This window comes from Euprymna scolopes, chromosome 8, assembly GCF_053919585.1.
Source record: "Euprymna scolopes isolate OS-2025 chromosome 8, ASM5391958v1, whole genome shotgun sequence".
Taxonomy (NCBI): Eukaryota; Metazoa; Mollusca; class Cephalopoda; order Sepiida; family Sepiolidae; genus Euprymna; species Euprymna scolopes.
Window position 1 is genome coordinate 150,642,683 of NC_136489.1, and position 23,661 is coordinate 150,666,343.

At 32.8% G+C, this 23,661-nt stretch overlaps 1 protein-coding gene across 2 annotated transcripts in view; it reads left to right on the plus strand.

Moving 5' to 3' along the window:
- LOC145283832 (uncharacterized) overlaps positions 1-21,852 on the plus strand; it is a 61,432-nt gene extending 39,580 nt beyond the window's left edge. For both annotated transcript variants that reach the window (XM_080132928.1, XM_080132929.1), the window contains 4 exons: positions 68-190; positions 6,176-6,427; positions 11,401-11,484; positions 20,676-21,852. In XM_080132928.1, the coding sequence (XP_079989054.1) occupies positions 68-190; positions 6,176-6,427; positions 11,401-11,484; positions 20,676-21,823 (1,607 nt within the window). In that variant the 3' untranslated portion in view covers positions 21,824-21,852. The remainder of the gene's footprint in view (positions 1-67; positions 191-6,175; positions 6,428-11,400; positions 11,485-20,675) is intronic.
- Positions 21,853-23,661: the final 1,809 nt, after the last annotated feature.

Sequence of the window (23,661 nt, forward strand, 5' to 3'; positions counted from 1 at the left end):
TTAATTTTCTTGCATTTTTTTTTTCATTTCAAACATTTTAATTTTCTTGTGTTTCTTTTCATTTCAGGAAATCTAAAAGTTCACATACGAATTCATACAGGTGAAAAACCATTCTTTTGTGCCGTCAAAGGTTGTGCCAAACAATTTCGAAACAACGAAAGTTTAAGACGACACAATCTTACACATCTCGGTAAGATTTTAGTTTGCACATTTGTACAATACTTGGGTGTGCATGTAAGTATACTGACTGTAGTGAACAGAAATGGTACTCACTCTAAGGTGGGTTGAACCAGCTTACTCTGAAGCAGGAAGTTTCATGGGAATATCAAATTCACAAGCGCCCCCCACCCCCCATCACTTGTATATTCCCATCAAGAGAGATAACTACGTTTGTTTTTTTATCAAGGAGATATTGACATACAGGGCCTGGTATTCCAAAATAGTCACCCATCTGATACTAACCAGGTTTAACATTGCGTGATCTAATGAGAACCAGTGTGTCAATGTGATTATACTGTGTGTGTATGTGTGTGTGTATATATATATATATATATATATATATATATATGTGTGTGTGTGTGTATATACATCCATAAAAGGGAAAAATACAAAAACGTACATGAACAAATTATAAAAAAAAAGAATGAAATAATTAGCAATAAAGAAATGGGAAGATGGTCTTTTCCTGTCACAAAGTAACGATCACTTATGTCTATATATTTTTGTGTGGATAATTTATATAATGCTATAATAATGTGGAAATATATCTGGTTGTAAGAACAAATATTGAATAATATTTTTAAAGATTTTATTTTGTTTAATATAATTCAATTTTACTTGCTTCCAGATTTCTTCTTAATCATTAAAGTTGTATATGTGATGCTTGAATATCAAAGTATTTCGGAATTATCGCCCCTTTTTTATAAAGAGGATTTTTTTCTTTTTGTTTTTTTTTTTCTGACTACTCTCTGCTTTATGCATGTTTAGGTCTTATTAATCAAAGGTTATTACCATAAACATGCTTATGTTAATCCAAGGTTATTACCATAAACAGATCAATAGATCAGGTAATTAGTTTTGTATAAAAATAAACATAAATACATACATTTTAGATTTGACAGTTATCAATATTATCTAAGAAAATAAATGTAAACTAATTATAAATAATGAATTAATAATATAATAATAATATTTTTCTATCAAAATAGATGCAATTTATTAATACGGAGATTTAAAGTTGGTGACTTTTCATAAAAATTCAAAGACGGTGTAGCAAATTGAAAAAAGTAATCGCAAATTCTCTCCCAATTTTCAGATACTTTAATCATGCCGATCTGTCTTTATTTTCTTTTAAAGTTGATAGATGTTTTTTCTTCTAAAGAGTTAAGGGCAGAATAAATTCAAGAATTTACATAATTACATGAATGATTCTGCGCTACAAAACAGGTGCTGTAAAGAATTGTGCATGTCAATTTAAAGAAATAAAGGGTAAGATGGTCAACACCTTGAAATTTGGAATATAGACTTTTGTCATTTATTTGTATATGCTCTGTAATTACATCGAGCTTCATAAATTAAAGGATTGTATAAATAAAAAGTGAAATATAATTGAACATATTTCTCCATATAATATATAATATATATATATATATATATATATATATATATATATATATATAATATATATATTAGTAAAAATTGCAATAATAAAACAAAAATCAAATTACATACTTTACAAGTTTATAATCATTGAGGGTCTTAAATAAACCATGTTTTAATTTAAGAATATAAAAAAATACCTCTCATAAGTAAAGTTTTGTTTCTTTTTATGTATAAGTTTTAAAAATTTGCAAAGAACTAAAATGACTTCACTGCATTCTGGATAGTGTCGGGTAGTATTTATTTAATTTATTTTGTGTGTGTAATATGAAAAACAATTTCACAAAATCAGAACCAAACCGAATCCAGACACTTTGTACAGTAGACATTCTCATATGAGGCAATGTTTATTAACTACTTTTAACCTATTAAATCTATGAACTTGAAGTTTTAGAAAGGATTATTTATAGATTGTTGTAATGTGGTTAGATTTTTTTTTTCTTATAGGTGAACTCAAAGATTATCCGTCCCTGAATTTGGTAAAAATAATTCCAGTTCTGTACCACTTTTATATCTCCTTGCAAAGATTAATAATCAAAATATAATAGAAGAATAAGAATAATAATAAAAGATATAATAATAATAATAATAATAATAATATAGAATAAGAATAAAAGGTATAATAATAATAATAATAATAATAATATAGAATAAGAATAAAAGGTATAATAATAATAATAATAATAAAAATAATATAGAATAAGAATAAAAGGTATAATAATAATAATAATAATAAAAATAATATAGAATAAGAATAAAAGGTATAATAATAATAATAATAATAAAAATAATATAGAATAAGAATAAAAGGTATAATAATAATAATAATAATAATAAAAATAATATAGAATAAGAATAAAAGGTATAATAATAATAATAATAATATAGAATAAGAATAAAAGGTATAATAATAATAATAAGAATATAGAATAAGAATAAAAGAGATGATGATGATGGAGGAGGAGGAGGATATATATATATATATATATATATATATATATATATATAATAGAATCCATGTTCCAATTTTGATGAAATTCCATGCATGATTTTGATTCTAGAAAATGTCTAAAATTTGAGGCTTAAGGTGTTTTAAGATGAAATTTAAATTCAAAGAATCTTGATGTCTAAAGATTGTTCAATGCAAATTTAAAATATTTAAATTTTCAAATGAGAAGTTGTGCGCATTTAAGACCCCCCCCCCTAAAAACTCTTTAAAATATCTGAAATAAACTCAATTTATGAGATGCTAGAAAATATACCTAGTGTTGCCCGGTATTAAATGTAACATTAAATTTCAGTAAAAGAAAAAAAAAAAAAAAAAAAAAAGAAACTGAGACTTGTGTATGCGCGTATTATGTTTTTTCTGCTGAGATCGAAACTGAAACCTGAAGACAATGAGTCAAGTACAATAACCATTAGGCCAACTTGCCACAACCTTTTAAAAGTGTTTTCAAACCTACTTATGCTTAACATAAGTAAGCTGTCATGTGAACGATTTGCGCATATGCATTTGTGAAACAGTTGACAAGCAGATAAAAATTCGATGACTCCCAAGTCTTTCAACTTGACCTCTTAGCAGCCCTTTTTTTTTTTTTTTTTTTTTTTTTTTTTTTCGGATGAAAACCAATAAAAAAGTTTTACACAGGTCTGAATACCCTATATACCAAATTTCAAGTCTGTAGATCAAAAATTTATTGAGTATATAGGTTGAGAGTTGTCCTCACACACACATTCTCTCACATACTATATATATATATATTAATGTCTAATATATATATATATATATATTAATGTCTAATATATATATTAATGTCTAATATACCTATTGTTAATTCTATGCCAATATATTAACATGTAATGGCAACACAGCAGCAGCATTCACCCTATGCGAGTTGAACCGGCTTCCTCCAAATGTAGAAGTTTCCTGAGAATATCAAATCCTCAAGCAGTCCCCTGAGCATGTATATCCCTGTCAGGTGAAATAATAGGTATGGGCAAAAACGGGTGGATAATGATAGGGGTGACCTAATTTTGAAAGCCGATTTATCATAATTTTTTTGTAGGTTTCCGACTACTTTTTGATTGTATTTGAAAGATTAAGGACTAAACTTAATTTCCAATAGGAAAAAAATATTAGTACACGTGAAAAAAAAGTTATGAAAAATGTTTTCATGGCGAGCTACTCAATTCAGCTAAATTTCGAAGTTAAATAAATTAATTGTAAAAATCCTTTAAAAGATAAATATTAGTTTTCTGGGTCTATTTCCAAGATAATTAGTAAAGTCCTAAGATATTGAATTAAAAAAAAAATTTTTTTAAAAACCACCTTGTTTGTACAAAATATAAATTAATCAGCCCAAAACCGAGTGATTCTTCCGTTCGCAAAACGCAACAAACTAAAGTTTTTCTAAACACGGAATATATGGAGGCCCAAAATTTCAGCCAATTGAAAGACTGTGAAAATGGCGTCATGTAATTAAAAGGGAGGAAGGGGTGTGATAAATTTTTTTCCCCCCAGACGTGCATCCATCCATACATTCCTAACCTGAGCGTTTGTATAAATTTTTCCATTTTTTAATTTGATTATTTTTCTATGTTCCTGTTTTTAAATTAATTTTTTTTTAAATTATTGTTCAATATTATATAACAAATATGTTACGCCGAAAGTTTCATATTCTTGCGAGCAAGGAAATTATTAAAATCTTGTATATAAAAATTGTACGAAACCTGTAATTTAAAAAAAAAAAAAGTAGAAATATTTTTTGCAATTATAATTTTTTTTGTGTGAAAATCTAAAATAAAAAATGCTTAATTCAATGATAATATCGGTAGTTTGGAAATTCATTTTTCTTAGAGTTATATTGAATTCATTAATACGGACTTTAGGGACTTTTTTCGTAATGTTTCTGTAAAAATTATTTTATTTTTATTGTTACAAATTACGATGCTTTATTTATATAAACAAAGCAAAAATAAATTCTTGCGTATTTTATTTACTACTGAAAACCATAACTTTAAAGGTATTTTTTGTTTAAACAAACAAATACATTTCCACTAAGATTTAAATAAAAATATTAGTTCATTATATTCCGTGATCATTATTTGATAAATACTGAAAATTTCATTAAAATTGGTTAATTTTCTGATTTTTGGAGATTTTTTTTTTTTTTTTTTTATAAAGTAAGTGGGGTCAAAACGTTTATACATTTTGAGCATCGGCATTCATTTAAATCAAATCATTGTGTGGATAGCCATGAGTTTGCTCACTCTGCTTTCTTACAACATCCAAATAGGTAAGAAATAACAATGCTAGGTTTTTGCAGCTCTTACAGGGAGGTATTGACCTCCTCCTACATACAGTGCCTGGTATATACCTGTATCGTACTGGTTGGACTCAGTTCTGCTTAACTTTGCTGATCTAACATAAACCAGTGTGTCAATGTGATTATGCTGTGTGTGTGCGTATATATATATATATATATATATATAATACAAATATTTATTTTAAAAAACTATATATTCCAAAGGCAAACCAGTGATTCCATTGTATTGAACCAGCCATTTGTGGCTGATATGATATATGACTGGTTTGATACAATGAAATCGCTGGTTCGCCTTTGGAATATATATATAGTTTTATGTATATATAGTTGGAATATGTATATAGTTTTTAAATAAATATTTGTATTTTCAGCTCTCACATTTGCGATCAAGCACTTTATTTAATTTCTTTTCATCGCCTCCTGACACGCTCTATATATATATATATATATATATATATATATATATATATATATATATATATATATATATATATATATCGGTAGTTTGAGAAATTCATTTTTTTTCGAGTTATATTGAATTCATTAATACGGACTTTAGGGACTTTTTTCATAATTTTTCTGTAAAAATTATTTTATTTTTATTGAATGGCGCATAAGCCTGACGAATCCTATAGTGGATGAAACGCTGAATATTCAGTGTAGCTTAATCGCCATATATATTTTATAAATTACTATATATATATATATATATATATATATATATTATTCCAGGTTAATATTTTTCAGAGGTGAAGCAACCAATGATAATAATTCAAGAGTGCTCAATACTGAAGTAGGGCAAGATATGCAGATTATTTGTTTTACATAAGCATTAATATGTCGCTACACATTCATGAGCATATTTCGGTCAATCAGTTACAAGGAATTAGACCTCTTCATGCGATACAAAAGTGAAGTCTGTTGCATAAGCAATATCTCCTTGAGAGGTCTCTGGTTACTTGTAACTGACTGACCGAAATATGCTCTTGAATGTGTAGCAACATATTAATGCTTATGTAAAACAAATAATGTGTGTGTGTGTATATATATATATATATATATATATATAAACCTTGCCTCCACCTCAAATTCTCATTTTCTTTGATTTTAGTAGCATCCTTAAATTAAATAAATTTTCAAAATTCTTTTTTTTTTTTTTTTTTTTTTTTTTTTTTTTTTTTTTTTTCTAGGAATCAAACCTTTTGTGTGTGAAGTGTGTGAAAAAAAATTTTCAAGCAAAGTAAGTCTGCAAGAACATATGGCAATCCACACAAATTCAAAGCCGCACGTTTGTCACGTTTGCCAAATGCCGTTTCGCCAAATAAGTTGCCTGCGGAGACATCTTATTACCCATTCCACAGAGAAACCGTTTGAATGCAAACATTGTGGGCAGAAGTTCTCACAGATGGTTTACTTAAAATCGCATTCCAAAGTGCATACTGGTAAGTTCTATGATTATCGATTTTATTTGTCTTCTTTCCAGGTTGTAGGACACAAGGTCAAGTGTGGATTTCATAAAAGTGTTTCTGTGGAATGAACTGGATTTGAACTTAGTACATCTAGGTTTTCAGTTTGTTTCATTAACCACTGTTGAATCAGCAATATTACATACCTAAACCGTGAATAAAATAAAATCAGAAACAGTAAAATAGTAATATAAGTTTTAGATGGATTTTTAAATATAAAAAATTTTAGTTCAATTCATTCAGTAAAAAGAGTTATGATTTAATTTACCTCCTTTCGAAAAGTTTAGACTCAAGGTCAAGTGTGCGTTTGATGAAAGTGTTTTTGTGGAATGAACTGGATTCAAACTTGCACACCAAGGTTGTCAGTCTGTGTCATTAACCACTTAGCCACCATCAACCCTTTTATTGATTAGCCAAAAGTTTGAATAATGATTGGAGTTTTTAGGCATGGAAATCAAAGGCAAATGAGATTTCATGATGAGGAACACAACTACTAAACTTAACAGTTTTTTTTGTTTGAATAAAACTGACAAAGCAGGAAGTACTGATTCAGTTGTGCCTCAGAGATCACCGTGCAGTGAACAACACTTTTTAGCGCATAACTTTTGTACCTGGAACAACTCGTTGCCTGAAGTGATTGACAAAAATAAGAAATAGCTTGTTCAAAAAGTAGTTCAAGTATAACATAAAGTCATTAGAGTATCTTAACCTATTTCACTCAAATTGATTGAAGACAGAAGTTTTTATTTACCTTTTAATGGGAGTAAAATTGTCTTGGATTTTTTTTTTTTTATATAAATATACTGAAACCCAACATGATACTGTGAATTAAGGACAATGCCTACAGGGGCACTTTAAGTAGGGAGTTGAGCAGCAGCAGCATATCTGTTCACATTGCACTTGAACTTCTACATGTTAATATTGTCAAGGAAGTAGGATACAGAGAATTCTAAAGTCTAGTAGTTTGTGAGAAGAAACTATGAGTGTAGAAGGCTTTCCAGCATCTAGAGACCTCTACATTGAGGGGGTGGGATTTTGCTGCTTGCCAGGTTAGTCAGATGTATTTATGCTAAGGGGGCACCAGTGCTGCAAGTTCGTCAGAGCATATCCCATTAAAATATTTGCACAACAAGCACGGGGAGGCAATATTGCGATGATGGCATGGGGGTTGGAGCTTGGTTAATAGTGTAGAATATATTAGACTAATGATTTTTTTTTTGACTCTGTCTAAAAGGGAGAGACTAGTGATAGAAGCATGGGTGAATTCTGGCTTTGTAAAGGTATAGGATATTTTCAGGTGTGGTTTTTCTTGCATGGTAAAGGGAATTCACCTTCTTTGCAGCAGCCTTGGCAATGTCTTTTATGTATCTGTTCCAATTAATGTTGTTTGTGAATGTTCACTCAAAAAATTTGAATGATGAAATCTCAGCTAGAATCTTGTTATATTTTATATAGCGAGATCAGTCCTGGTATTGCTGACGAAATATTGAGTTATCCTAGAAAACCCTGGACCACATTTTTCTTTCTTATTTTACAAATTACAGAATGTTTTCTACAGCGAGGAATATCAGGTTTTTATTTAGTATTCAACTTCATTAAAAAAACAAAAATACAGAAAGTTTTTTTCTGAGTTACATACCCATCGTGAAACGAAGATGTCACATTCCAAAAATCATAAATTGATTAAGTAGTTTTTTGTTTTTTTTAACTAAGAAAATCAAAATTTATAATAAAGAGGTTTTCTTTATTTTGAATATAAACAAAATCTCGGTAGTCAAATTGAGTTGTTGCCCTTGAATTTTAACACATTCTAAAACTATATGGTAGATCTTAGCTCACATCTTCCGTATCGTAAATTTTTATTTTTTTAATTTTTTTTTTTTTTTAATTTCTTGATCAATTTACGTAAATTTTGGAATATGACGTCTTCGTTGCCTGACTGGTACATACATCATAAAGATTTTTATGCATTTTTGTTTTCTTTAATCAAACCAAATATCATTTATCAAACTTGCATTGTAAACCAAAAGTATACACATCTTATTCTGTTACGTTATGCAAAACAAACCTGGTGGCACCATCCGCAAACTATTAAGAATATCACCTGTAACAGTCGTAAGCTTGTTCTGTTATAAATGTATTTGCCAGCTATTATTAAATATCCTCATGAGTATAAATAATTATCATTGCTGACAAGAAAAGAAATTGTTTATGTGTAAAACTTTTGGATTTTTGTAAATGATTTGGTCTGCTATTTATTTATTTATTTATTTATTTTTTATTATTACATTTTCACCCCAAACAAGGCGCATTGCCACTTTGGTGTAGGGGGCTACTATCAGGGGCAGCAACTACTGAGGCACTATGTTGGGATTTGGGCAGCAAGATGTCGGTTCACATTGCACTTGAACTTCTGCATGTCAGTACAGTTAGGGAAGCAGGAACCTGGAATGGAATTCCAGAGTCTAGCGGTTCTGGGGAAGAAACTACTGGAGTAGAAAGATCTTTTACATCTAGGGATCTCTACTGTGTGGGGGGTGGGATTAAGCTGCCTGCCGGGTTTGTAAAGGGTGTCTACGTCGTGGGGGCACAAGTGTCTGCGGTTTATTTTTCTTTAATTCCTAATTAGAAAATTATTCAATTGTAATGAAAGAAAATTCTCTTTTTCAGATTTAAAAATTATAATTAATTTTCAGTTTACAAGAATAAAAGTATAGATTACATTTTTTTTTTTTTTTAACTTACCAAAATAATCCTTGTAATTATTTTTTTATTGATTTTTGCAAGCGAGTCACCACTTATCAAGTCCCAAAGGCCACTTGAGGATAAGGGTTAATGAATGTAAGGTCGTAGAGTAGTAATCGTTAATGGTGTAAATTGAGTAAAATTTGGATTATTTAAAGGGAGGGCGGCTCAACAAGAACTTGTTTATGTTTAAACTTGAAGGATACCATATTGTAATTGGCTGGGAAGCAAGCCAGTGGAACAGTGTTCCACATGTGGGCAGTTCTAGGAAAGAAGCTTTGTTCATGGAATCTGCGTTTAGATTTAGGCACAGATAGAGAATGGGGAAAATTGTTGATAGTGGTTGTAGCTAGTCGAGTGTTTTTTGTGAAAGTTTGGCAAGGGAGGGGTACCATAGATTGGAGCTCAGATGAGCACTTGCCATGGAAATAGCAATAGAGCAGAGAGAGGCTCACAATGTTTCTTCAATGGGGAAAGAGTTTCAGGGAAGAGAAAAGAGCATCACCTACTAGGTTTCTAAGCTGCACAGTGGGTTGGCAAGCGGGCGTATGGGTTTTTAGCAACTTCCTCAAATCATTATGAAACCTATATATTTGAATAGCTCAGATTCTGACGTTGTAAAAAAAATGGGCTCATTTGTCTTCTAACTCCAATTATTTCTCAAGATATGCCTATTTGAAGTTTGTGAATTTCAAAGTTTTGTGAAATTGCAACTACAGTGAATTTACCAAGAAGTAAATTTGGGTGCACCTGAAGAATTGCTCAAAATTTCTTCCAGAAACCCCTAAATGTTTTATAAGCCCCTTAGATAATGCCTGATTCCCTAAATTTACTTCATTATAAAAAATGGAACATATGAACAAGTTTTTGACCTGTTTTGGGGGATTTTTTCACAAAATTTACCATAAAAAGCATTTTTGCCCCCGGCCGGTATATTTAAACGAAAGATTGCAAAAAAGCCCCGAGAGGAAATTTTTCATACTTCACAAATAAGAATCTAGACATAGAAAGCTATCATAATCCAATTGGGTGAAAAAAAAAATCACTCTTGGGAATAATTTTAATTCTAGCAGACTGAAAAAATTTGAACTTGCCCATTTTTCTATAATTTTGGACAACCCACAATGACCGTTTTACACCATAAATCCAGATAATTATGACAGTGTCCAGTTGATGACAATTGGGAGCATTTTGCAACGGTCGATGACAGAGTTGAGTCTTGTTGGAGGCAGATCGTGGCTTGGACGTGGATAGAATGTGAACAGACCAAGATTAGCTGATAGCAACTAACTGACAGGACCTCGACAGAATGTAAATGTAGACCTTAGCATTTAGAGGGTTGAGGTGTCATACTCGCACTCAGAGCCCAACAAATATAATTGTAAAATGTCGGAGTTTGTGTTTTATTTAAATTTTTATTTTTTCAATGTTATTTAATTTTTACACTTGCGAACCCGTGTGCACCCTCTTGGCAAATGTCAAATGTGTACGAGACGAGTTGTCAAGTGGATGATGCGTGGCATCACAGTGAGTTTTGAAGACAAATTTAGTTCTGATGACTTCGGAGGAAGATTAAATCTGGACAGTATAAGGAGACTTTGATGGTTTGGTCACATTGAAAGAATGGATGGAAGTTGTTGGGTCAGTAGATGTAAAGTTAAGGTAATAGATCAGGTTCATAGGGAAAGGCGAAGTAAATATGGGAAGCAGTGATAAAAATGGACTTAAAAAAAGGGTTAAATAAAGACCTGACCAAAGATAGGTTAGTTTGGAAATCAGTTTCTTAAGGCCCCCTTGACATACATATCCCCCGACAAACTCTTATCAACAAAATCGTACCCCTTCACTGTTGAGATCCCTAAATGCCAGAAAGCTTTCTACTCTAATAGTTTTTTCCTCAAACAGCTAGACTTTGGAACTTCCTTCCTGGTCCCTACTTCCCTGACTGTACTGACACGCAGAAGTTTAAATGTAATGTTAACTAATATCTTGTTAATCTTTTCTAGGCATGGTTTCAAATAGTAGCGCCTTATTAGGCATGAACGTGAGTAAAAAAATGTAAAATGAACGTTAGACTGAATATGATTTAAAATCTTGAAATAAAATTTTTATATCATAACTTTAAAAAAAACATAATAATAATCCCCCCTCCCCATCATTGTTGATGTTAAATGTTTGATTATAATATTTTTTTAATCTTTCAGGTGAAAAACCTTTTGTGTGTGATCATTGTAAAAGAGGATTTGCTCATCAGTCAGATTTGATTCGGCACAAAATTATCCACACAGGTAAGAACTTGAATGCGTACTAGACACTATCCTCAACTGTAACGTCTCTCTGTACAGGGGTTTGCCACAAAAACCTGGCATGAGAATACTTTCCCTAGAAGTAAACCCTGACCAAAAGAAAAACAACTCGGTGCTCTATTCTACTGATTAAATTCAAGATAAAATATACAAATATATATAGTTATATACAATTGTCCATAGTTCAATGTTGATTTTGACACCAAATCGTATCCAGTTACGTCACCCGAGGGGAGGCCCTCTCCTACCCGAGTGCACCTGTGGATCTGCCAGCGTTTTCGTGCCCCGAAAGGTCATTCTCTGCGACCCTCTGGGTTGCAACATTGTACTCGAACTATAAACAACCTTAGTCTTGAACCCTGAGTCATTCTATTTTCGGAGTACAATTTACAAAAAAAAAAAAATGATATTGTCGTCAATTTTCATAACAATGAAAATCATAAATCCAATCTTTCTCTCAGCAAGGTCTTTTGCCATCACCCGGGCACACCAATGATAATTAAAGAATAAAACAAATCATATCTGCCCGGCTTCTCCAGTATTTCGGGAGTCTTGACCTCCCCCCCGTGGGAAGCTTAACTGTTCCCTGGGACTGTCACGTCACAGTTTGTGACTCGGCATTTACCAATAAGTCTGATTTAAAACAAATCCTTCTAAATAAAACAATTCGCGAGGACTGCAAAAAGCATTAAAGAAACTCGTCAATGACCTGAATTGACTACAAAAAGGCATTTGACAGTGTGCCTCACTCCTGGATACTGCAATGTTTGGAGATTTATAGTGTCCATGAGAGCATCAGGACATTCTTTACAAAACAAATGACCATGTGGTAAACATCCATTGCTCTACACCACATGGAAGAGACAATACAGACTCCAACGCTCAGTATTCGATGAGGTATCTTTCAAGGCAATAGCCTATTACCATTGCTTTTCTGTCTTGCAATTGATCCACCCAGCAAGCTCCTTAAAAAATGCGATGCTGGGTACAGTCTTAATAGAGGCACAAATAAGGATGAAAGTAAAAGAGTAAACCGTTTACTCTTTATGGACAACCTCAAACTCTATACAGAAACATAAAAACACTTTGTCTCTCTAATAGAAACTGTAAAAATGTTCAGAGGATGTCTGCATGAAGTTTGGCTTTTACAAATGTGCAAAATGCACAATGAAAAAAGGCAACATTCAAACATCTTCGGCAATGATGGTCTTATTAAAGACCTAGGAGAGCATGCCACATACAAATACCTTGGTATAGAGGAGGACGTCACTGTGGAGCAGAAGAAAATGAAACAAAAGATGGAACAAGAATACACAACATGCCTTAAAAAGATCTTCAAATCCGAATTAAGCCCTAAAAACAAAATTACTGCTATAAACCAGCTTGCAATCCCTGTCATCTCGTATGGTTTTGGTATTATTGACTGGTATCAATATAATATCAATAGGCTAGATAGAAAGACAAGGGAACTGCTATCCTTGCATAAAATAATATACCAAATCCAATGCATGGAGAGTATATACCTACCATGAAAAGAACGCGACCTCATTGAAATGAATAATGCATAATGAGCCACCACAGTAGATCAAAAGTTCAACAGGTATGACAATGAAAATGGTGAAAGATCACCATGAATGTCTACCTCAACAAACCTCAATCATAAAGATTGCTGGAAACTTACTAGAGAATACTGTCGAGGTACATGATGAATCAGCAACACAGATTGCAAGAAAGAAATACACAGAAATTGAGATGGAAACAAAAAAAAAAACAAGGATGAAAACAACATGAAAGAGCGGGAAAGTTCCTGGAGGAGCTTAACCAGGAGTATAGAGACAAAGATGCTTCATTCCAATGGCTCAAGAATGGGGAAACTTCCATTTGATGAGGAAAAACTTCTTGTAGCCGGACAAAATCAGAGCTTACTCACAAACTGATTTTTAAAAAAATGGCTGGCCTACAAAGAAATGGCCAATCAGTGATTGAGAGTCCAAGCCACCTAATTTCTGGATGCCCAATCTTATTGGCAGATGGTCTTTACATTGCCTATCACAACAAAGTATGTAAATTCCTCCATTGGGAGATTTGTGGAGAGATGCAACTTGACAGATCAATGAACATCTGGGAACATCAACCACCTCAGATAATATCAAATGGAAAGATATATAGGCGGGAAGATGCATAAAAGACAACGCCATCAAGACATTGTAATATGAAACAAGCCCGAAAGAACTGTGCTCATTACTGATGTCATAGTCCCAAATGACTATGGCCTTAATGGTATGGCCTGAACGGGAAAATATAATACACTATCAGGACCTGAAGAATGATCTATAAGGGACGTGAAGAAATAAACATTATACCGGTTGTGATAGAAGCAACTGGCCTAATAAAAAAGAATCTTCAGAAATACTTAGAAGCAATCTTTGGAGAACAGATGTAACGAAATACAAATAGCAGCCATAAAGGGAACAACATCTATCCTTAAGAGCCCTTGGATATAAATTGTAATTATAATGAAATCAAATGTTAGCTTCAGGAGGGAGCCCCTTGATTGCTTAACTGAACTAAATTTTTTTAAAAAGTAAGCATGACATGAAAAGAAACTGGAATCTTAGGAAGATCTCTATCGTTCCAGTAATCATAGGATCAACTGAACTCATGAAACAGGATTTCAGAAAGTATCTGGCAAATATACCCTGTGAACCAAGTGCAGGAGAGATTCAAACAATTGCACTTAAAGGGACGGTCAGAATCTTAAAAGATCTCTCAGTTGGAATATCTGAGTTAGCGGGTGAATGTTTGGCATCAAGTAGGATGCCCCATCACCAGCTTCAACAAAACTGATAAGAAAAATAACAAAATAAAAAAAAAAAAGAATAAGAATGCCAAGGTCTTATGTATGACATGAAAAGAAATTGGAATCTTAGGAAGATCTCTATCATTCCAGTAATTGTAGAACTTGAATGCTTACTAGATACTATCCTCTAAGGTCTTTCTGTACGAGGGTTTGTCAGAAAAACCTGGCATGAGGATACTTTTCCTTACAAGAAAACCCTGACGAAATATTCAAAATTAAATAGTATTTGCGACCCAAATAAGATATCCTCGATAATGTTGGCCAACACTAGCTTTTACAAGGAATGGTGCATCCTCTCTAAGTAATGTTACCTCAAGTAACAGCACAGAAGCTAGATACTCCAACAGACAAAGGAATTCTTGTCCTGGAATCCAGTAAGACCAAAGAAACCACAATAAAGATATAACAAATTGATGTGGTCGACTGGGAAGAGGAAAATTATGTTCTCAACTTCTTTACTATCCTGGTATTTGAAAGTTAAAGGAGGACTTTAATGGAACATTCAAATATCTATGGATCTCATATAGAGATCAAGTATTAACTGCAGGAGTGGGGGGGGGACTTGGATTCTGCGAACTTGACTGAAGTAAAATGAAACAAAAGAACACGTTAAAAATGAAATGCGCCCCGAAAGAGATAAACATGATTTACCACTTGTGATAGGGTCAACTATTCTAATGAAAAAAAAATCTAAAATATTAGAAAGCTAGAGTTGTGTTTTCAGTGATAGAAGTGTTGTTTAAATTTTAAAATAAAATACGTTTATAAGCTAAATTATGTACTTCATTTTAAAATTTAAACAACGCCTCTATTATGGAAAACACGACTGACTTTCATATCATGTGCGCCAAACATATTCTTCCAGCATTTCAAAATAACACCGCAGACAGACAACGGATTCTTTACTGTTTTTTCTTCAATTTAACAGCAAGAAAAAGAAAAAAAGAGAAAAAAATATATGTAAAATTCTGAGGACAGTCTATCTCCGAAATGTTAATTTTAAACAAATAAATATTTATTTTCATAATATTGCGTTGTAATTTGGCTTATGAACATTTTATACTAGAAAATTACTTAGACACAATCCATGGAAGACCAAGCTGCATTGAAGTACAAATAGCAGCCCTTAAAAGGACAGAGCCTACTTAAAAAAAAAAAAGCCAAAAAAAAACAAAAAAAACTTGGATATAAATTTATCGCAAAATCAAGTGTTAGCCCTAGAAGGGGATCATTTGATCCCTTCCAACTAACTAAAGTAATATATAAATCTCTGATTGAAAAAAACCATAAAGTGGGAGACCAGTACCCGCATTAAGCTGGTCTGCAGTTTAACTTGTTGCTGCTTGCTCTTGCTTGTTGCTGGATCTCAACATTTTGAACCGAGAGAGAGACTTAGCTGTCGTACAAAGCTAAGACTGTAACATCACCTGTGTATAGATACTCCCTCAGGCATTTGTCTATAAAAATGGTCCTGTGGCGATGGAAAAGTTGTGACACGTGGAGGCTTGAAATGCTGGAAGCATGTAATAATTGATCTCAATGACCGTCTTCAGTGTCATGCCTGCTTGAGCGTGTGAATTCACCGGTAGGACTTTTAAAAAAAAAAAAAAAAATCATTTTTGGTCCTTGGACTTTAAGTCTCTGAGGGAGTGGCACTCGTCTGACAAGACGTTGCAATCATTATATATATATATATAAAAAGAGTAATGCACCATCCACTTTGCAATTGCTTCAACTACAAAGCAGCTGTTAAACCTGACATAGTGATATGGAAGAAAGTAGAAACCCTAGTTGAAGTCAAGTGTCTCTAATGAGATTGGCAACTGAGGAGGGAAGATAACTAAATACTAGGGTTTTCTATATGACATGAAATGAAATTGGAATCTTAGGAAGATCTTCATCCAACCAATCTAATGAAAAATAATTTGAAAAATTACCTGATGAATATATCCATTGAACCAAGCACAAGAGATTCAAACAATTGTGGTTAGAAGTTTAAAAAGATCTTTCGGTTGCAGTCTCTGAAATAATGAATGGGTATCTGACAACTGATAGGATACCTCATGTCAGCAAAAGCAAAAAAATAAAAAAATTTCCTTTTTTCTTTCTTTTTCCTTCCTTCTCCTTTCCTTTTTTCCTTTATTTTTCCCCTTTTTCCTTTTTTCTCCTTTCCTTTTTTCCTTTATTTTTTTCTTATTTTACTTTTTCTTTTTTCCTTTACTTTATCTTTTCTTTTTTTTTTTTAATACTAACTGAAGTACTTCGTAAAACTGAATCTCTGAATTAATAAAACCATCTGGCAAAATCTTGTGTGTGTGTTTCTCGCTTATACGTAACACATATTTTAAAAATCCTTTTTTATTTAAAAAAAACAAAACATAACTAGCTTATCAAATGAAATTGAATGTATGATTTTTATTTGTTTTATCTGCATTTGTGGATGTTCCATTCAAGTAATTGCTCATTGTCTCTATATTAATGAAATCATGCAACAAGATCTTGTGTGTTTGTATGTTTGTGTGTATATTTGTATGTTGTGTTTGTACGCTTGTTTGTATGTTTGCATGTGTTTGGACGTTTGTGTGTATGTTTGTACATGCATTTGAATTTTTATGTTTGTAATTGTGTTTATACGTTTGTGTGTACGTTTGTGTTTTTTTGTACGTTTGTGTGTACATTTGTTTGTATGTTTGTTTGTTTTTACATTTGTTTGTACAAGTGAATTTTCACATACAAGACTCACCCTTATAATAAGGAAAAGATTGTTAAAAAAAAGGAAAAAAAATAAGGTTTTTCAGTTCTTATTTAGAATTCAACCGAATTAAAAAAACAAAACTACAGAAAGTCTTTATGAAGTACATATCCGTTACTGAATAGAAATGTCATATTTCAAAAATCATATAAATTGGACTTTTTTGATAAAAAAAAAAAAAAATCATTTTTAAATCATTTAAAGTAATAAATGTGATATTTTAAATTATTGTGGACTTATCTGGCTTTGCCTTTAAAATGATGGCACAAAGCTGTCTCTTTTTGTTCATTCCAAAAATTTTATTTTCTTAGTTAAAAAAAAAACAAACAAAAAACTATTTGATCAATTTACATGATCTTTGGAATATGATGTCTTCGTTCCATGACAAGTAACGTACATCATAAAGATTTTCCTGTATTTTTTAAATAAGATTGAATTCTAAATAAAAACCGGCTTTTCTGTAGAGAAAAAAAATCTCTGAAAATATATTGCATACACATTTGAGTGTAAGTGATCAGTAGTAAAAACTGTGGATTTGTTCTTATTTACTTTGCTTCCCCACGAGGGCAGAGTTAGACACCAGGGTAGTTTTTTAATGTGGAGAAAAGGAACAAAAAATAAAAATTGTCTCAGTCATGAAGGATTTCTCCTCCACTAACTGAGAACAAAAAATTGAAGAACAGATACTACACTTTGATCTTGGCCCGAACACCATGGTATGTGTTGGTTGAAAATTGTTCTTTCTTCAGTGCATCATAATTGGATAAAAAAAATTGCATTCTCAGTAAAAACACTATTATGTGATTACATATGTGTTCTGAAGTTTAAGAAACCCTACTCTAAATGATTGATATATATATATATATAAAATCCATTCACGTGAAATCACCTTTTTCTTCACCATATTCCCTCTGCTTCACTTTTTGTTATCCAGCAAGATCTTTGACTTACTTGCAGTTTCATCAAATACTTTTGTATGCAAAATCCGATTTTGCTAATTCCTACCCTCTGATGAGAAGGAAAGTATTTCTTCGAAACTCCGCGGATTAAGGACTATCCACTTATTAAGTGTTTCCTTTTCAGATTAAATGTTTTTAACTCTTTTTCAAAGTGTTTTTTAACATGTTTTATTAACTATTTCTTATATATATATTATAGAAAGTAATAGACCAGAGTCTAAAAGAGCAAAGCCTCAGTTAAATATATTTAAAGGTGCTATGCTTGGAGTATTATAGATATATGATGAACTCAATAGGTGTAATTACCTAGATCTATATTAGTAGAAAGGGTGAAATATTAATAATTGTGAAATTGTTAATTAAGTTTTCATTGGGGGGAGGGGGACATAACAAAATCAAATTAATATGTACGATCGTTTAGGAAATAATATCCCTTTTATTCATTCAATATTTACAAATAAAACCACCGAGAAATAAAGTAAAATATTTCTGGATATCGTCTCCTCATCAGCATAAATGGTGGGTGGGGGTGGGGATTAAGATTGGGAATGACACCAAAATTTAACTAGCCTGATGAAGTAAATATAATTGATGAAACTTTGTGAGGGAGTGGTTCCATATTGTTTTTGTTTTTTTGTTTGTTTTTTTATAACCCGTAAGGAGGCCTTTCGGTATGCAAAATTTCATTGATAAGGATATTTTTTTAAATCTAAAAGAAATCAGTGTTTGTCCCCATTTTATTTTTTTTTATTTTTTATTTTTTTTAATCTAAATGTTAATGATCGTACATATTAATTTGATTTTATTATGATTCTCCCCTATGAAAACTTAATTAATAATTTCACAATTATTAATCTTTCACCGTGTCTATTCACACACACACACACGCACTAGACAAACCTTCTGGTGTCAAAAAATCTAATAGATTACTAAAATTCCCATCTTAACTTAATTGCTTAGAAAAGGAGAAAAAAACTAGCATTATATAAATATAAGGTTTTTAGTCTACCATTTAGTTTCCCCAAATTTTTTCCATTTTTAATCTGAACGTTTTTAAAGTCTGTTATTTTTACGCTTATCTTTGTATGATGCTGGATTTTTATCCTCTTCCGATGAGAAGCATTTAGTTTCGAAATGCCATGACATAAAGAGTTTTCTCCCTTATTTCTTTTCCTGTAACCGTACATCTAAACAATATGATATAAATGCGGGAGTGCCTCAGGGGTCTATCCTTGGACCTCTGTTATTCCTAATATTCATAAATTACCTCCCTGAAAAAATTGTTTTTGAGATGGGTATATATGCTGACGACATCACGCTCTATAACAGACACGACAAGAAAACAAATGAACACATATCTAAAGAAATAGCAGAAACACTAGCGCATGACCGCCGATCTGTAGTGGAATGGGGACATAAATGGATGGTCACATTCAATGCTGCCAAGACTGAACTCATTTCCTTCAATAATTACAAGAAACCTTCTCTACCACCAATAGCAATGGCCAATGACTCTTTATCTGAAAGTACATCTTTTAAACTCCTCGGCCTAACGCTCTCAGGAAACACGAGTTGAAGCAATTACATTGAGAGTATCGCCAGGGTCGCTGCGAAGAAGGTGGGTTCTCTCTACCGTGCTAGAAAGATACTAACGCCCGAAAGTATTCTATACCTCTATAAGGTCACCATTCGCCCATGTATGGAGTATTGTTGTCATATTTGGGCTGGTACATCTGCCACTAGTCTCTCGCTCCTAGATAAGGTTCAAAAGAGAGTCGCCAATCTGATAGGTCCTGAACTGTCATTTAAACTTCAGCCTCTGTCCCATCGATGAAACGTTGCATCCCTCTGCCTGTTCTACAAGTACTTTAACGGTGAATGCTCTGACGAACTGCAAGCATTTGTGCCCCCTCAACGTAAATACCTCTGACAAACCCAAGAAGCAGTTAAATCCCACCCCTAAACAGTAGAGATCCCTAGATATAAGAGAGCCTTCTACTCCAGTAGTTTCTTCCCCAGGACAGCTAGACTTTGAAACTCCCTTCCAGGTCCCTTCTTCCCCAACTGTACTGACATGCAGAAGTTCAAGTGTAATGTGAACCGACAGCTTGTTGCCCAATTCCCTACACAGTACCCCTGATGCCTATGTCCCTGATAGTAGCCCCCTACAACAGTGGCAATGTGACTTGATTGGGGTGAAAATGTAATAAAACAAAATAAAAACCCTTATTGATTTGATAATGTAATAAAGTTCTTATGTAACTTTGTATTTTTAACTTATATATATATACACACACACACTAGACTAACTCTCATGTCAAAGAATGTAGTACATTACTAAAACTCTCCTCTTGCTTGTCTGTGCACACTTCATCTTTAACTGGATGTTTGAGATGGTGGAAGGAAGAGCAAAAGGCATAAAGAGTAAATAAAAAATAGTGGAAGTTGGCAAATGATGTAAAGAGAGAGAGGGAGGAGACATGATTATTATCAAGAGAGATTTTTATTAGGAAAAAAAAATTGTTGGTGGAGGATGATGACAACATTTGCATTTTGTCAATTTAAAATCAAAATATTTTCATTTTTTTTTTTTCTTTTCCAGGAAAGAAACCATTTTCCTGCCACATTTGTCACGCCAAATTCAGCGATGCCTCGAGTAAACGTCGACACGTTAAAGAACACATGGGAGCAATGCCTTACTCTTGTCACCTGTGTGAAGATTCTTTCAAGCGAGCTGGCCAGCTGAAGGTGCACATAGCAAGCAGGCATTCGAATCAAGTGGAGAACATAAAAAGCGAAAAACCAGCCGGACAGCAAAGACTCCAGTTATCGTTCAAAGACGCGGAGAAACTTTCGTCCATAACAATTGACGACAAATCCTCCGACTATCACAAAAGAATCGCACAGTTTGTCGAAGGACTAACAGGCAACGAGGTTACCCATATTGCCACACCGCTCAACGTAGATGACGTTATCCTACAGGAAGCCGACTCTGTAACAATAGAGAGGGACGATGCAAGCGAATCACAGACTGTGGCGCAAGTGGTTGCCAGTGCGATGCAATCAGCGGGAATGACTTCAATCGCTGCTTGCAACGAGAGTCAGCTATCGGCCATATGCCAAGCTACGGAAATTCAAGAAGGGGAAAACGGTTACCCTGATCAGATTACAGCGACGATCATGGAAGGCGATCTCCCGTCTCTTATTGACGGCACGACAGATGGTGCTACGCTGATAACTATCGTCAGCTTAGAAGACGTAGAGCAGGAACAGGAGCAAATAAGTACTGAGCACGTAGAATACACTCAGCATTTCATTGAAAATGTTCAGTTTGATAATGAACAACCACATTTTGTTGAAGTGCATTGCGAACAGAATGAGGAGACAGTTAAGGACGAACACGTGGCGGAAGAAGAAACGATGGTAGCGGAGAGTGAACAGTTGGAAGAGACGTTTGATTTTGTGTCAAAACCAGACTTTAGCAGTCAAGCGTATTACGATTGGCTGTCGAACTTCACGGCAGACTGCAGAGCTCTTTCTATGCCATTAAATTCAGATCTTTTCCATAAAATTAGTCAAGTTCACAAGACGTTGTCCGACGTGATGGCGACACCAAGTGGCATAATAGCAGACAAAGAGAACTTTCGGATATTGATGAATATTTCGACGGATCTCCACGTCATCATCAGCGAACATTTAACTTATGTTTTACAGAATTTGGATGCGGAAAAACAGGCCGAGAACCAATAGTGTAAAAATAAATGTTTTTATTAAATCTCTGCTTTAGTTTGTGTGTTGTTCTCTATGTCAACCGCTTGAGGAGAATTTTAATGCCAATCTTGTAATATATTGGGGTTGTATTACTATACACAAATTTGAAAAAGTTGTCAAAAAAAACAAATATATAACAAATAAATGTTATCAAAGGCAAATAAGTTCCTTTTCTACCTCACTGGATAATTTTTAGTGTTTTTATTTAATGTAACATGTGTATTCAGCTTGAAAAACAGTGTTTACCAATGTATTTGAAAATTTTAAATGGCGCCAGACTCTCTGTTGAACATGTTAAGTTTGGGAAAATGAATTAAAAATAAAAAACTATACAAAATACTGTTAAATATATATATCAGCCTATGTCATGGTAACGTATATTGAGCAAGTTTCTAACAGTATTTTGTATAGTTTTTTTTTAAATTTTTAACTCATTTTCCCAAACTTACCGTGTTCAGCAGAGAGTCCAGTGCCATTTTAAATTTTCCAATACATTGGTAAACACTGTTTTTCAAGCCGAATAAACATGTTACATTAAATAAAAACACTAGAAAATTATCCAGTTAGGTAGAAAAGGAACTTATCTTGCCTTTGATAACATTTATTTATTATATATTTGTTTCTTTGACAACTTTTTCGAATCTATGTGTATAGTAATACAAACCCAATATATTTTTATTGGAATCCTTTGAAAGGAGTAATTTGTATATTTATTTGAGGACTACTATCCTCATCTTCATAGTTGCTGTTTCAACATGTTTCGACCAAGTATTCCTCTGGCCTTCTTTAGGTGGTTTACGGCAACGGAGTAGGAATACTGAGTCTTGTAACTGTGTCCACAGTAATTACTGCCTTCCATAGTTGTTGTCTCATCATGTTTGGCCAACTAATCCTCTGGCCTGCTTTGGATAGGATTGAAACCGCTATCAACTGCTGGAACTGTAGAGATTCAACGCCTCTATCCACTGCACTACAGTTCCAGGTGAGCATTGTCTGAAGATAGCAGTTTTAATCCTACCCAAAGCCGGCCAGAGGATTAGTTGGCCAAAACGTGGTGAGACAATAACTATGGAAGGCAGTAATTACTGAAGATACAGTTAAGAGACTCAGCATTTTTATCCCGTCGTGGTTAACCACCTGAAGAAGGCCAAAGGATTAGTTGGCTGAAACGTTGTGAAACAACAATAACTATGAAGATGATGGTAACAGCCTGCAAATAAATTAAAAAAAAAAAACTTGTGATGATACTAGAAAAGATGTAACCTGTTGGGTCATCCATTCAGCTTAGTAGAGTTCATTTGAATCAGAAAAAAATGAATTTGCAAAGCGAATCTATATTCCTATAAATTCGTTTTTCTTTTGGGTGTATTGATATTCATATTAAAAACCCCCTTTTCTACTTATTTAAAAAAAAAAATACAATTTTCTTATATATGGGTTGTGGAATTGCATCCATCTGCAAAAGATCTAGCTAATTTGCATATTCTTTTAAACATTCATTTTAATTAATTTCCTATTAGTTTTTTTCGGTTTTCTTATGGGGTGATCATCTTTATTTAACTAGTACGTGTAATTATATTCATGCAGATATTCTACATGATTTATACTTGCGTAATATTTGCGTAAAACGTTTACAGGAAACACAAAATTGTTTCCATATATATTTATATATACGTATATATTTTTGTTGCACAGATTTTGCCTACCAAAGTCCTCCTAGAGTTTTTGGTCTACGGACATAAAATTTCATATATAAGATGTTTGAATCCATGCAAAATTTTATATTTGGGTTTTAGCCTGGAAAAATCCGTGCAAAA